This window comes from Phalacrocorax carbo, chromosome 19, assembly GCF_963921805.1.
Source record: "Phalacrocorax carbo chromosome 19, bPhaCar2.1, whole genome shotgun sequence".
Taxonomy (NCBI): Eukaryota; Metazoa; Chordata; class Aves; order Suliformes; family Phalacrocoracidae; genus Phalacrocorax; species Phalacrocorax carbo.
In genome coordinates this window covers 9,127,563-9,143,320 of record NC_087531.1, presented here as the reverse complement: position 1 = coordinate 9,143,320, position 15,758 = coordinate 9,127,563, and the positions used below count along the sequence as shown (strand labels likewise).

Below are 15,758 nucleotides of genomic sequence, written 5' to 3'. Positions count from 1 at the left end.
TTTTTCCTTCCCCTTGCTCCATCAGTTAGATTAAAACCAGGTCACAACTGGAACTCGCTGTTGCTTTTCCCATCTCTGTTTCCATTCCCATCAATTCTAGAGATTATTTCCTTTCCCTTCCCACCTCCCTTTGGAAACGATACCTGCCCCTTCTTCCTGCAACCCCCAGCTCTCCTTCCCATGCTCTGATCTCTGGGTGCCCAGCAAGCCTTGGAGGGGAAAAGAGCCCCCCAACTGGGGAAGCATTCAAGCCTCTGTTTGCAAAATTGATGATCAGTTTTAATGATTGTTTAATTTACAGCTGACTGTCACTGATTTGGCAGCCCCAGATAGGAGAAGGCTTTAGACTACAGTGCTAAACCAAACCACATATTTAGCAAAGCAATTTGTAAGAGACCATTACATCAGTGGTTAGTGATGTCTCAGTCTTATTGCTTTCCTCCCAGCTGCTAAAACATATAAAATAGCTCTTTGACCAAAAACTCTCAAATGGTTGTTTCAGAGGTTGAAAACCATTGCTTTAACACATTTGGGAAGGGCCGTATCTTGGCTTTGAGGATGGACTGCAGGTGAGCCCAGTAACAGTGAGCTTGCTAGGTCCTAAGTGGGTGTCGTGGTTTAGCGGCAGCTCAGCCCCACACAGTCGCTCGCTCACTCCCCACCGGTAGATGGGGGAGAGAATCAGAAGGGTAACGCTCGTGGGTTGGGATAAGAACAGTTTAATAATTAAAATTAAAAGAAAGCAACAATAGAAATGCAATGTAAAGGAGAACAACGAGAGGCGCAAAGCCCCAGGGGAGGGGGAACGAACCGCCGGAACAAACTGCCCGCGCCGCAGCCGCCCGCCGACCCGACGCCGCGCCGCCTCCGCGCTGCCACTGCCCCCCCTCAATATATTGGTCATGGTGTCACATGGTATGGAATGAACCTGCCATTGGCCAGTCAGGGTCAGCCGTCCCCACCATGGCCCTGCCCCTCCCAGCCCCCCCCGCCACACGGCAGAGCGCGGGAAGCTGGAAAGGTAGCCGACCCCCACAGTGAGGAGAATTAACCCCTTCTCAGCCAAAACCAGCACATTCTCCACCCCTTATTCCATACCATTTACACCATGCCCAGGTCCCATATGATGCAATACAACCATACCAACCACCACCCCTCCCCTTCCCATCCTTTAACATAATACACAGACATCATTCCCTTAGTTCATGGACCTTCCCTGTACAATGTCCATTAAAAATGTCCATTGAGTTCACCCAGTCCATGACTCTGGGCTCCATCTGTTGTATCAGTCTTTCCGGGTGGGAGAGATGGTGTGTGGCGTTGGGTTGCTGCATACCGAGTCAGTCATCGTTCCATCACTGCTGCACGGCTTGTTTCATAGTTGATCTTCCATGGGTTGGGAGGCTCGTACTCTGATATCATTGGTACAACACAGAGGTGACACACAGTATTATATAGCAGTTCACATTGTGCCATGCAGTTCATTGACTGTTTTCACCCAAAATCAAATCCCCTTGAGGCACACATCGGATTTCTCCATCCTCCCGCATCACCCACCAAGTGCACCCAGGTCCTCGAGCAAACGCAATCCCACGAGTGGGTTTGCCTCTGCTGGAAGCAGGAATAACCCAGACTGTCTTGCCCAGCATATTTTTTATGTGCACTACAGGGACTCTATCCCCTTCCACAGTACGTAAGGATTCTGATTGGGCCGGGCCAGCTCGCCTGGCAGATCCCCTTGTGTTGACTAACCAGGTGGCTTTTGCTAAATGTGTATCCCAGTGTTTAAATGTTCCACCCCCCATTGCTCTCAGTGTCATCTTTAATAGTCCATTGTATCTTTCGATTTTCCCAGAGGCTGGTGCGTGATAGGGGATGTGATACACCCACTCAATGCCGTGCTCTTTGGCCCAGGTGTCTATAAGGTTGTTTCGGAAATGAGTCCCATTATCTGACTCAATTCTCTCTGGGGTGCCATGTCGCCACAGGACTTGTTTTTCGAGACCCAGGATAGTGTTCCGGGCAGTGGCGTGGGGGACAGGATATGTTTCCAGCCAGCCGGTGGTTGCTTCTACCATGGTGAGAACATGGCGCTTGCCTTGGCGGGTCTGTGGGAGTGTGATATAGTCAATTTGCCAGGCCTCCCCATATTTATATTTCAGCCATCGTCCCCCATACCACAGAGGCTTTACCCGCTTCGCTTGCTTGATTGCAGCACATGTTTCACATTCGTGGATAACCTGCGCAATAACGTCCATGGTCAAGTCCACCCCTCGATCACGAGCCCACCTGTATGTTGCATCTCTCCCTTGATGGCCCGAGGTATCATGGGCTCACTGAGCTAGAAATAGTTCGCCCTTATGTTGCCAGTCCAGATCCACCTCAGCCACTTCAATCTTGGCAGCCTGATCCACCTGCTGGTTGTTCCGATGTTCTTCAGTGGCCCGACTCTTGGGGACGTGAGCATCCACAAGACGTACCTTTACAACCAGGTTCTCTACCCGGGCAGCAATATCTTGCCACAGTGCGGCAGCCCAGATGGGTTTGCCTCTGCGCTGCCAGTTGCTTTGCTTCCACTGCTGTAGCCAGCCCCACAGGGCATTTGCCACCATCCAGGAATCAGTATAGAGATAGAGCACTGGCCACTTTTCCCGTTCAGCGATGTCTAAGGCCAGCTGGATGGCCTTTACTTCTGCAAACTGGCTTGATTCACCTTCTCCTTCAGCAGTTTCTGCTACTTGTCGTGTAGGACTCCATACAGCAGCCTTCCATCTCCGGTGCTTTCCCACAAGGCGACAGGACCCATCAGTAAACAGGGCATATTGCTTCTCATCTTCTGGCAGTGTGTTATACAGTGGGGCTTCTTCAGCACGTGCCACCTCCTCCTCTGGTGATATTCCAAAATCTTTGCCTTCTGGCCAGTCCATAATCACTTCCAAGATTCCTGGGCGACTGGGGTTTCCTACTCGAGCCCGCTGGGTGATCAGTGCAACCCATTTACTCCACGTAGCATCAGTTGCATGGTGTGTAGAGGGGACATTTCCTTTGAACATCCAGCCCAGCACTGGCAGTCGGGGTGCCAGGAGCAACTGTGCTTCAGTACCAACCACTTCTGAAGCAGCTCGAACCCCTTCATATGCTGCCAATATCTCTTTTTCAGTTGGAGTATAGCGGGCTTCGGACCCTCTGTATCCCCGACTCCAAAACCCTAGGGGTCGACCTCGGGTCTCCCCTGGTGCTTTCTGCCAGAGGCTCCAGGTAGGGCCATTCTCCCCGGCTGCGGTGTAGAGCACATTTTTAATATCTTGTCCTGCCCGGACTGGCCCAAGAGCTACTGCATGAACTATTTCCCGTTTAATCTGTTCAAAGGCTTGTTGTTGTTCAGGGCCCCATTTGAAATCATTCTTTTTCCGGGTCACTTGATGGAGGGGGCTTACGATCAGGCTGTAGTGTGGAATATGCATTCTCCAAAAACCCACAACGCCCAAGAAAGCTTGTGTTTCCTTTTTGCTGGTTGGTGGAGACATGGCTGTTATTTTGTTGATCACATCCATGGGGATCTGACGACGACCATCTTGCCATTTGATTCCTAAGAACTGGATTTCTCGTGCAGGTCCCTTAACTTTACTTTGTTTTATGGCGAAACCAGCTTTCAGGAGGATTTGAACTATTTCCTTCCCTTTCTCAAAAACTTCTTCTGCTGTATTGCCCCACACGATGATGTCATCAATGTATTGTAGGTGTTCGGGAGCTCCACCTTGTTCCAAAGCATTATGGATCAGTCCATGGCAAATGGTAGGGCTGTGTTTCCACCCCTGGGGCAGTCGATTCCAGGTGTACTGGACCCCCCTCCAAGTAAAAGCAAACTGTGGCCTGCACTCTGCTGCCAGAGGGATTGAGAAGAATGCATTAGCAATATCAATTGTGGCATACCACTTGGCTGCCTTGGACTCCAGTTCATATTGAAGTTCTAGCATGTCTGGCACAGCAGCACTCAACGGTGGAGTGACTTCATTCAGGCCACGATAGTCTACCGTTAGCCTCCACTCTCCATTAGACTTCCGGACTGGCCATATGGGACTGTTAAAGGGTGAGTGGGTTTTACTGATGACTCCTTGGCTCTCCAGTCGACGAATGAGCCCGTGGATAGGGATCAGAGAGTCTCTGTTGGTGCGATATTGCCGTCGGTGCACTGTTGTGGTGGCGATCGGCACCTGTTGTTCTTTGACCTTCAGCAACCCCACCACAGAAGGGTCCTTCGAGAGGCCAGGCAAAGTAGACAGCTGTTTAATTTCCGCCGTCTCCAAGGCAGCTACACCAAAAGCCCACTTGTAACCTTTTGGGTCCTTGAAATACCCTCTCCTGAGATAGTCTATGCCAAGGATGCACGGAGCCTCGGGGCCAGTCACAATGGGGTGCTTCTGCCACTCATTGCCAGTTAGGCTCACTTCGGCCTCCAATACAGTTAGCTCTTGGGATCCCCCTGTCACTCCAGCAATGCTGATGGGTTCCGCCCCTATATAGTTTGATGGCATTAAGGTACACTGTGCACCGGTGTCCACTAAAGCTCTATATTCCTGTGGGTCAGATGTGCCAGGCCATCGGATCCACACAGTCCAGTAAACCCGGTTATCCCTTTCCTCCACCTGGCTGGAGGCAGGGCCCCCCTAGTCCTGATCATAGTATTCATCACTCACTTCCGGTAGATATGAATCACGGGTGTCTCTGTTAAGATCAGTCAGGCCATCAGCACTTCTGCTCCTCTGCCTAGAGAATTGCTTACGGGAAACTGGGGCAGCAGCTCTCCTGGAGAAACTTCCCTGAGTAATTGTTCTCCCTTGCAGCTCACGTACCCGCGCCTCTAAGGCTGAGGTAGGTTTTCCATCCCACTTCTTCATGTCCTCTCCGTGATCACGCAGGTAAAACCATAGGGTGCCCCGTCGTGTGTATCCCTTCTCTTGAGCCAAGGGACGGTTACTCCTAATGGCTGAGATACTGGTCCGTACTGGTGGGGAGTAGGACATATCTTCTTTGAGTTGCTGGAACTCTCGGGACAGTTTCTCAACAGCAGAGACGAGCGAGGAAGAGAGATTCGCTTCATATTCCCGGAGTCTATCAATCAACTCAGCCACCGTTGGTGTCTCGTCATCTTTCCAGGACATCACTGCCAATGAGTTTGCATACGAGGATGGTGCGCTCCGTACAAACTTCCGCCACATGGGTCGTGTGCACTCGGCTTCATCTGGATCTTTGGAGGACCGTTGATCGTCCAGGTCACCATAAACCACCTCAAGCACGGCTAATTCCCTTAGATGCTGAACGCCTTTCTCCATGGTCGTCCATTTTCCTAGGCGAAATACAATATCTTCTTTGAAGGGATACCTCTCTCTCACCGCGGCCAGGAGCCGCCTCCAGAGGCTGAGGGCTTGTGTTCCTTTTCCAATTGCTTTATCAATGCCCCCTTCCCTAGAGAGGGATCCCAGTTGTTTGGCTTCCTTCCCCTCTAATTCCAAACTACTGGCCCCATTATCCCAGCATCGGAGCAGCCAGGTGATAACGTGCTCACCTGAATGACGCCCGAAATCTTTCCGTATATCCCGCAACTCACTCAAGGATAGAGATCGGGTAGTTTCCGTTTCTTGTACACATGGTTCCTCCTCCTCCTCCTCTTCTCGTGATGGCCCTGGTTCATCGTAATCTCTTTCTAAACGAGTTGACTTTCTCTTCCATGATTTCTTCTTGCGTATAGGGGCGACTGATACTGGCACAGGTTGGTCCTCTGGTTCAGCTGCAACGCTTGGCACTGGGGTTTGAGTAGCTGCAGTGCCTGTCGTGGGGGTTTGAGTGGCAGCCGTGCTCATCACCGGGGTTGGAGCAGCTGCAGTATCTGTCGCAATGGGTTGGGTGGCCGCCGTGCTCATCACCGGGGTTGGAGCAGCTGCAGTATCTGTCGCAACGGGTTGGGTGGCCGCAGTGCTCGTCACCAGGGTTGGAGTAACTGCATTCTCTGTTGCGGCGGGTTGGGTGGCCGCCGTGCTCATCACCGGGGTTGGAGTAGCTGCAGTCTCTGTCGCGGCAGGTTGGGTGGCCACAGTGCTCATCACCGGGGTTGGAGCAACTGCAGTCTCTGTCACGGCGGTTTGGGTGGCCGCAGTGCTTGTCGCTGGGGTTGGAGTAGCTGCAGTGTCTGTCGTGAGGGTTTGGGTGGCCGCAGTACTTGTCACGGGGGTCGGAGTAGTTCCTTTCTCTTTCCCTTGGGGGTACTGAATAGTGTTAAATAGGGCTCGATAGGCATAAGCCAGACCCCAGCACATGGCAGTGATCTGTATGTCTCTGGAATTGCCAGGGTGACAACATATTTCCTCCAAATGTTCTACTAATTTTTCAGGATTCTGCACTTGTTCAGGGGTGAAGTCCCACACCATGGGGGGTGCCCACCGTCTTAGGCATTTGCCCATACTTTCCCACATACCCTGCCACGCATAGCTATCAAGCCTTGGGACAGATCTCTGGATTATATTCTTAACTTGCTTACTAACCTTAGACAGATCTGATACCACTTGCCAAAGCAATATCAACAGATGTATCTTAACTACACAAGGATGTTCAAGATACTGAAAAGTTGTTGTAAGGAGGGAGGAGACATTACATAAGATATTAGCTACGGTGCCATTCTGTATTTCCTCCATAAAAAACTCCTCAGAGGAGGAGGTATAATTGCTAATTGCCTCCATGAGGTGGTAGCTGTAGTACAGTAACGGCTTCCATGCAAAACCTAAATAACTGATAACAGTCAAGGCCAGTGTTTTAATAACAAGTCTCCTAGGCAAAATATCTCTAATCACTGCAGAGCACAGCCAGCTGACAGAACCAACAGCAAGTTTTAACATGTACTTTACAATCAGCATGGTAAAGACTGGACAAGCTAATACTGCGAGCAGATTAATCAATGCTGTGACCAGCAACTGTTATTATCTCAAACCCTTCTCGCCCCACGTTGGGCGCCAAAAATAGACTGTCGTGGTTCAGCCTCAGCTGGCACCTGAACACCACGCAGCCGCTCGCTCACCCCCCCCCACCCCTGTGGGATGGGGAAGAGAATCGGACGAGCAAAAAGAACTTGTGGGTTGAGATAAGCACAGTTTAATAACTACAATAGAATGATGATGATAAATGATTATGATAATAATGACAGTAAGGTTAATATAATAAAAGGGAAAAGGGAGGAAAGGGAAAACAGGGAACAAAAACGCAGAAACACGAACGATACAACCGCTCACCACCCGCCGACCGACGCTGCCCGTCCCTGAGCCGCGATTGCTCCCTCCCTCCCCCCGGCCAGCCCCTCCCAGGTAGCATACTGGGCATGACGTTACATGATATGGAATATCCCTTTGGTCAGTTTGAATCCACTCTCTTAGCCGTGCCCCCTCCCCTCCCGGCTTCTTGTGCACCCGGCAGAGCATGGGAAGCTAGACATGTCCTTGACTAGTATAAGCGCTGCCCAGCAGCAGCCTAAACATCTGTGTGTTATCTCAACAGGTTTTTTTCCATGCTAATTTCAAAGCACAGCACTATACCAGCTAGAGTGAAGAAAATTAACTCTATCGCAGCTGAAACCATGACACCCAAGTACAGTAACAGTTTCAGCAAAAACCCCAAATACCAGATAAAGCTGAAAACGAGTGTTTATATAACAAATCTTGTAGGCAAAACATTACTAATCACAGCAGAACACAGCAGACTCAACAAACCATCACCGATCTTTAACAGCAACTGCAAAAAGGACAACATGGTGCTGTGACCAGCAGCTGTTGTTATCTCCAACCCTTGAGCCCCACGTTGGGTGCCAAAAGACTGTCGTGGTTTAGCGGCAGCTCAGCCCCACACAGTCGCTCGCTCACTCCCCACCGGTAGATGGGGGAGAGAATCAGAAGGGTAACGCTCGTGGGTTGGGATAAGAACAGTTTAATAATTAAAATTAAAAGAAACAACAGTAGAAATGCAATGTAAAGGAGAACAACGAGAGGCGCAAAGCCCCGGGGGAGGGGGGGGAAGGGAGGGGAGAGGGGGAACGAACCGCCGGAACAAACTGCCCGCGCCGCAGCCGCCCGCCGACCCGACGCCGCGCCGCCCCCGCGCTGCCACTGCCCCCCCTCAACATACTGGTCATGGTGTCACACGGTATGGAATGAACCTGCCATTGGCCAGTCGGGGTCAGCCGCCCCCACCATGGCCCTGCCCCTCCCAGCCCCCCCCGCCACGCGGCAGAGCACGGGAAGCTGGAAAGGTAGCCGACCCCCACAGTGAGGAGAATTAACCCCTTCTCAGCCAAAACCAGCACAGTGGGCCAAAATTTTGAGTGTGGGTTTCAGATGTTTTAGCTTAAGAGCTAGCAAAATATTCATGCTCAGAAACAAACATGTGGAAGTGCGTTTAGCCATAGTTCACAGATGCCGTAGCACCTCGTAACAAGTACAGGCTTAGAAAGGCTTAGAAAATGGCATACTGGAATAAAAGCTCAAAGACCAGCATATGTTGGAGGAGTTTCTCCTCTGACACTGAGGTCTGCGCCTTCAGCAGGCAAGTGGAGCTTGCTGGGACAGTGTGACAGGAAAGTTGTGGGTCCTCCGTGCACTTTCTTGCCTGTACTCCAAGGTGGATGAGTGCGTGGCCCAGGTCAATCAAATTTTAATTCCTGTTGAAATCTGGCTAGTTCTGCCCCTCTGAACTGGAGCCTGTAAGGGTATGGTGACCAACAAGCAATTTGTGAGTGCCGAGAGGTGATGCGTGGGCAGCATTTAACGAGCCTCAGACACAAGATAAATGCCACTGTGTTTTCAGAGAGGACTAGACCCCTCAAACCATTACTGGTAGCTGTCAAAGGCTTTGGGATGTGAATTATTTGTTACTTCCCATGTTTGGAGACTGTCTGCGAGCACAGCAAAGGGGTTGATCTGCCTCGTTCTGGTGTCTCCTGTGTCTGCTGGGGGAACAGCTTGCATAAAGTGCCATTAGTGCCTCATGAGTTTGGAGGCTGGTAACCACCTGATGAAAAGCTGCCAGTTAGCTGGTGAGAGCAATCCCTGCCATAGAGCAGAGTCTAACGTGCAGCTTGCCATCATCGTACAGCCCGAGAGTAATTCCCTTGCCTGCAGTTCACTGGCAGCAAGCGTTTTCCCTGGCTTAAGGAGCAGCCTGCAGCCTGGTTTGATAAATCCAATGGTAGTGGCCTGCTCTTGCTCTTTCCCAGGGGCCGGCAGCGCTTCCCCACCATGTTACCGAAAACGGGAATAAACCTCGTAACACCAATGTAGCGTTAAAAGGCAGGCATTCTTTATTCATGGCACCAGATGCATGGGGGATTGCTCCTCCTAACGTGCATACCTTACCTTCCCATGTGATTTATATAGACTAAAAATATACATATTCCTTTTATCCATACATATTCGATATTATTCTCTTTGGTGATTGGAACAAACTTGCTCGCTTCACAGGTAAATTATTGCGCAGGCTCAGTTGTCCTTTCCCATTGTTCTCTTTTGAGTAGGTGGTATTACTTGGGTTGGTGGTCTGTGAGTCGGTGGTCGCGATCTCCCCCTGCCGGAATTACCTTTTACCTACTTGGCTCTTAATCTTGGCAGTCTTGGCTAGTTTTCTCAGTCCACTACACGAAACCACATTTTGTCATCCTTTTCTGACAGAAGCACATTGTCTATTGTTTTGTTCACATTAATGATTACCGAGGGACTAAAATGCAGATCAAAGAATACACTGATTGATATACTCCATGTCCCCAGACTTAACGCCCAGTTGGATAGGGCTGTACAAGGAGTATAGCAACATCCATGGTTGGTTAATTCCATCACTCTGGTTACAACCACGCGACAGAGTGCTGGGTGTCTGGTACAGCCGCACTGAGCAGCGCCCGTGCTGTGGCTGAGGCATGTAGGGCTGCCAGGCCTCCATGTGACACAGTTCAGCTGCTAAGCGTGTGGCTCAAGTGGAGGGCTCCTGCTAGAGTGCAGTGGCTCACCTGGCTGGAAGGACCTCCTCTTGTTCTGCTACTTACACCAGGCTGTAAAACACTGATCCCTGCCTGGAGTCTGGGTTAGACGTCCTGGAGTTCAGTTACTTGTTTTCCTTGGGAGTTGTTAGAACTGCTCTGAGCTTCTGCACCACCTAAATCTGTGTTCATCAGAAGCAGTGACAATGAGCATGCTTCGCTATGTGATGTTTGCTTGGGCTTCTTGTTCACTTAGAGGCCAACTTACAGAACTTGGCCACCCTCAGAAGCGTGCCTGCTGTTAGCAGAGGCTCTGCCCTCAGTGCAGAGCCCTTCTGAAAGAGCTGATAACCACTTCGCCAGCCTGCTGGTGCTTTCTATTAATACCCTTTGTCTGCAGTCTGGTTGTGCTGGTTTTGGCTTAGAAGGGGTTAATTCTCCTCACCGTGGGGGGTCGGCTACCTTTCCAGCTTCCCCGGCGGGAGGCTGGGAAGGGCAGGGCCATGGTGGGGGCGGCTGACCCCGACTGGCCAATGGCAGGTTCATTCCATACCGTGTGACACCATGACCAGTATGTTGAGGGGGGGCAGTGGCAGCGCGGGGGCGGCGCGGCGTCGGGTGGTGGGCGGTTCGTTCCCCCTTCCCCCCTCCCGTTGTTCTCCTTTACATTGCATTTCTGTTGTTGTTTCTTTTAATTTTAATTATTAAACTGTTCTTATCCCAACCCACGAGCGTTGCCCTTCTGATTCTCTCCCCCATCTACCGGTGGGGGAGTGAGCGAGCGACTGTGTGGGGCTGAGCTGCCGCTAAACCACGACACTGGTGTTAATCTCATCCCCACACCAGATTGGGCCAAAACTCTTCACCAAATACTTTTGGGAAGTGTCATCCCCAAGTTATTAATCTGTTTCTGAGAAGAGGGCTGAGGAAAGAGGCTGCTTAGTCATTTAAAAATGACACAGTTCCCTCAGCCACCTTATCTGAGAAATCCTCTGCTCCTTTGTTGCAGGGAGGGAAGTATTTTGAAACTTACAGGGAAATGATGCTCGTGTGTGTGCTGTTTAGTAGCGCTGATAAAAATCTGTTCACCAAGTAAAACTGTGAAGTCAAAATAGAAATCAGTGAGCACTGGAGCATAAATGGGATAGAGACTAGGAGTGGGAACAATGTGGGAGCATGCTTTATCGCAGTGGTGTTGATAAAAGGGTCTGTCCCAGGTGTGAAAGGCTATCCAGGCATCCTGGTCCTTTTCTGCTTTCACATGGCCACCGTGAAACCCACAAGAGAATTAGGTGACATGCTACCTGCTGATGTCGGTCCTCACAGGAGAAAGCAGCTAGCTCTTGCTGTTTGCTCTGCTGTGTCCTGCCTTGCCAGCCTGGGGACACTTAGACCTGCTTGTAGTGGCTGCGGTGGTCACCGGATGGCACAGCTGATCTCCGTGTGAATGGGCCATCAGCCCTGTGAAAAACTAGCTCTGTCTATGTGTGTTTGAAGAGCTTTCAGAAGGAGAGAGGCTGAGAGCTGACTGTGGAGGCGTGTTGGCGAGCCCTGTGAGGAAGCTACATGGTCGAGTCTAAATGCTTCTGCAGAAGCTGCAGAAAGTTCTTGAAAGTCAGGAAATGCCACAACCTTAGCTGCCTTAGTTTTTACTTTGATCTTCTTGTATATCTGCATTACAGTGTGGTATCTGCTCTACATGGTCACAGACTCGTTTTCCAGGATTGAAAGTATGGGTGAAAGATGCCCGCTAGCTAACTTTGTTTATGCCACTGCGTTGTGTGGCTGTGTGCTCTTGCATCCCTGCTCACAAGACAAAATTATTCATTTCCCCGTGGGCTTCTCTGGGGTACTTATAGCTGTAATATCTGAGCACTTCCCAAACAGTAATTTAATTTTGCAGTCTCCTTTAGGGATTTTTATTTTCTTTAAACAGCCATTTATTTATGTTGTGGACTGTTCAACATAAAAACAGTGTTTTCTGCCAGTGTGCCTGATCCCTGAACTGGGAGTGGGGCACTTGTCTGAGCCCAGAGCCAGCTCTGACAGCTGTGGGCTGACTCATGGCTGTGGGGAGGATATCTCCTGCAGTTCAGCCTAGTTCAGTTATTTTTTAACTAAGAAGCTAGTTGAAAGCTGAAAAAAAAAGACTTTTGTTAACTGTTAGGCTGTGAGATTGATGGGCTGAGTGCTTTTTTGAGGGCATGTTTTGAACCACTGCAGGTGAAGATAGAGAGTTGAACTGCAGTTCCAGGTGCCCGGGGAGGGTCTGTAGCCAGAGGTGCCTGTGCTGTGGAAGGACAGAGTGCCTTCTGCTTGACCCTGAAATAGCCTCCAGCACAAGAGGGTCATGGTCTGGGGCTCTCGCGTGAGGAGCATGTCCCCAGCAGAGAATGAGATGGCCGAGCCTTGGAGGGGGATGGTTTTTCAGTACTTGACTTGCCTAAATCAATGTTAGTTTAATGCACATCCATATGTTTCCAGGGAAGCGGTCTGAATCCATGAGACTCTAGCCAGCATTGCTGGCACAGTCAAAAAGTGCAAAATACATTTCTGTGTCACCTGGAAGGCTTCAGCAACAGGTATTTAGATGAAATGTTCAAACCATAAGTTGTAGTGCATACAGCTTTCCTGGAACAAAGAAGAAACTACCTGTTCCAATAACATTAAGCACAGAAAGTGCTCAGTTAGCGCCTAGGATTCATCTTCAGGAAATATCTGTATCTTTGCTGTCCAGGGCATTGTAAAAGAAGGAGCGCAGGCCTTTGAAAATGAAGCATTGCTTCAGTCTAGGCAGCTCTTTCTCCCAGGACATGGATGGTCACCCAGTTCTCTAGGCAGGGTTGGGTTTATTTGCCCTGACTTTTTACATCTTAAATTTACCTCAGCCAAACCTTGTTCTTTAGAGTCCTGTAGTCTATGGAGAGAAATAAATGCCTCTAATGATCAATTCCTGCCTCCTTAGAAACCTAAGTTAGGATGGGTCACCTTGTCTGGAGGTGCCTGCCTTTTTCTGGCTCCAGGAGAACCAAGGTAAGTGCTGCTACGGGCAGCTTGTTGTACAAGTCTCAATATCCCCCCTCTTAGTGTTCTCCCTTCCTTGTAAACTCCTTTCTTTTGTCTGTGGCTAAGTCCATCACAAATGTATTTTCTCTTACAAAGTGCTCTCCCTGCTGAAGATGCTTTGTCCTCTAGGATTTTCAGGCAGAGCCATTTGGTACTGTATTGGATGCATTGTGTATTTCTAGGAAGCATTATCAAGGGTGATGCTGTGGCTTAGGTTCTACAGCCACAAGCAAGCGTGGCCCTTCTGTACAGCTCCTGGTCTTCTCCCTGGCTGCAGCCCGCTGCCCAAAGTGAGGTGGGAGCATGGGTTGGTCCGTGTTTTGCGTACGTGAGCCCACTCCTGCCCGTTTGCCCTCTGCTTTCCCAGGTTACCGGCAAAAATATTTCCTTTCCATGGCCACCCTGTTTTGTGTATTTTGCTGTGGCACTGACCCTCTCATTTCTCTTTTAAATTCATTAACCGCTTGTAAAGCATTTTAACTTTAAGCTATGGTTGATTTTCTCCCCCTGAGTGTTTCTAAATGGGAAACACTGCCTCTGCTCCTCCGAGACTCCCATTTCAGGCCATCTGCGACTCAGCTTTGGTTTCCCATCTCCTTTGGCCTGCATTGTCCATTGGGCAGGCGCTGTCTGCTTGGCCTGGCGCAATCCTGCCGTTGGGCAGTTGTCGCCAAGGTCTCTGTGCGGAAATGTCCCGGGCTGGCAGCTCGGGCAGGCGTCAAAGCAGCGGCTGTTTGATTCCAGCAAAATGTCAGTCTGTGTTAAAGAGGAAGGATGTAAATTTTTTCCACACATCGTGTAAATCCTAGGGAGAGGAACCTGGGGGTTACAGGACAGCTCTGAGAGTGGGCATGAATCTTTGGTGCTGAGGCCAAGGCTCTGGCTTTGCTAAAATTACCAGGATGCTGAAAGCCAATGTATCCTGGAGGTAAAAGCTAATGAGTGTTATGCATGACTTGTTCATAATGCTTCTCTAAGTGTTTAATACCTGTGCTAAAGCAAAACTCATTTGAGACAGCTCACTAATCCCAAAAAAGATTTCTCTGGTGAATCAGTCACCGCTGGAGCAGTTTAGCCACACCCTTTGTTCCCATATTTCTGTCCTTGCAAGCCAATTTCATGATGGAGCCCCAAGAAAATTCTGCTTCCATGTATTCAGTGCTGGTGCTTTCCTGCAATAGGTGTGTTAACATGCTTTATTTAAAAATGGCAGATTTAGTACTATCCGTGTGTCCCTGTCCTTCTAAGGGTAGCATGCAGTATAGGAGACTGACCTTTTTTTGCTCCTACTGTTTTTCTTTGTGTTTTATTATGCAATTTAGATTAAAAGATGCTTATTTTCCACTGACTGCTAATACTTTTGGCTCACTTAAGCTGGATATTTTATATAGGTCAGTGGAATTTTTTCTTTTTTGTCTCATAAGAAAGTACGACTTCCAAGCACACCTGTCGCCTGCAAGAAAGCATGTTTGAAATTCTCAGGAGATGTTTGCTTGGCTGTTTGGGTCACGCTGGAGTATGAGCCACCTCCTGTGGGTCTGCCTCACGCAGTCGTTCTGCTACACCTCAGTAGTCTCCTGTACCTCAGTTGCTGTGGGAGATGCTGCTGGGATGTTTTCGGTACAAGCAAAGTGAGGTTTGCAGGGAGCAATAGTGATGTTGTTGTTATTCCTGCTTATGTTGTTAGGAAAAGAAATTTTGCCTCTGGGTGCAGTGCCCGGTGCAGCAATTGCTGCCCCCCCCTTCAGTTCAGAGAACTGATGTGACGAAAACTCTCCCCCACCCTTCCTCCAGCCTTATCTTCCTCGCAGAGACTTTTTTTCTTTGCTTTCCTTGAACTCTTCTGCTGAACTCACTGCACCATTCTCTTTCTTGTCTGTGCTCCTCTCCCCCTTCCCTGTCTCTTTCCTTTCTCAGTGCAAGCCCATGTTAGACTCCCGTATCTAGTGAAAAATAAATCACTCTTGGCTCCAGCTGAGTCCCGTTCCTCTCTCATCTCTTCCTTTCTCTCTTTGCTTGCATTTGCTGTCTGGAGATGCTCTTCTCAGATCCCACCCTAGATCGTCTTGGTATTGCTCTGTGCAGTCCCTGGCACTGCTCTGCAAACCTGGCCTCTTTGGGGCCAAAACTGGAAATACTTCATCCCTGCACTCTTGGCACTTACCAGCGCTAGTCTCTTCCTTACATGTCCATCTTCACCGTTTTGTCCAGCCCTGTCTGTGCCCTGATGATCCAGAGGACCTGCTACCAGTGGGGTTTCTCTGGGGTGCAGCTGCTGGTGGTGCCATGACCTTGTATTTGTGCATGTCATGGCACGGCATTTCCTGTGGTGACGCCAACCACAGAAGCACCTGCTGCTGTGTAGGAAAGTGTCCTGGTGACCCACAACACTGCTTGGGTCGGTTCCCCTCCTGTCCGCCATCTCTGTCGCCCCTGCAGCTCTTGCTCTCCTTGGGTCAGCCCAATGCCCTGTGCTTCCCGGTGGCTGGAGCCAGGCTGAGTGCATCGGGAAGGCTCTCGTGCCTGTAAAAGGAGATATTCAGCTTGTTGAGGTTTGCGGAGCAGGAATTTGTGCAATGGGGAAAAGAGGATGAGGAGGGGCAACTTTGCAGCTTTTAACTGCTCTGCTTGCAGGACTAGGGGTGTGTCTGGGTCTTGGCTTCCTGAACTCTGGGTACTCCATTGG

The 15,758-nt window shown here is 49.9% G+C and overlaps 2 protein-coding genes across 8 annotated transcripts in view; one reads left to right on the top strand and one right to left on the bottom strand.

The window, feature by feature from the left end:
* MARCHF2 (membrane associated ring-CH-type finger 2) overlaps nucleotides 1-15,758 on the top strand; it is a 49,125-nt gene that overhangs the window by 20,444 nt on the left and 12,923 nt on the right. The gene's annotated exons all lie outside the window — the stretch shown is intronic.
* LOC135316365 (lon protease homolog, mitochondrial-like) overlaps nucleotides 10,611-15,758 on the bottom strand; it is a 38,779-nt gene continuing 33,631 nt past the window's right edge. Inside the window, 1 exon segment of the mRNA XM_064469580.1 lies at nucleotides 10,611-15,595. Within this exon segment, the coding sequence (XP_064325650.1) occupies nucleotides 15,380-15,595 (216 nt within the window). The 3' untranslated portion in view covers nucleotides 10,611-15,379.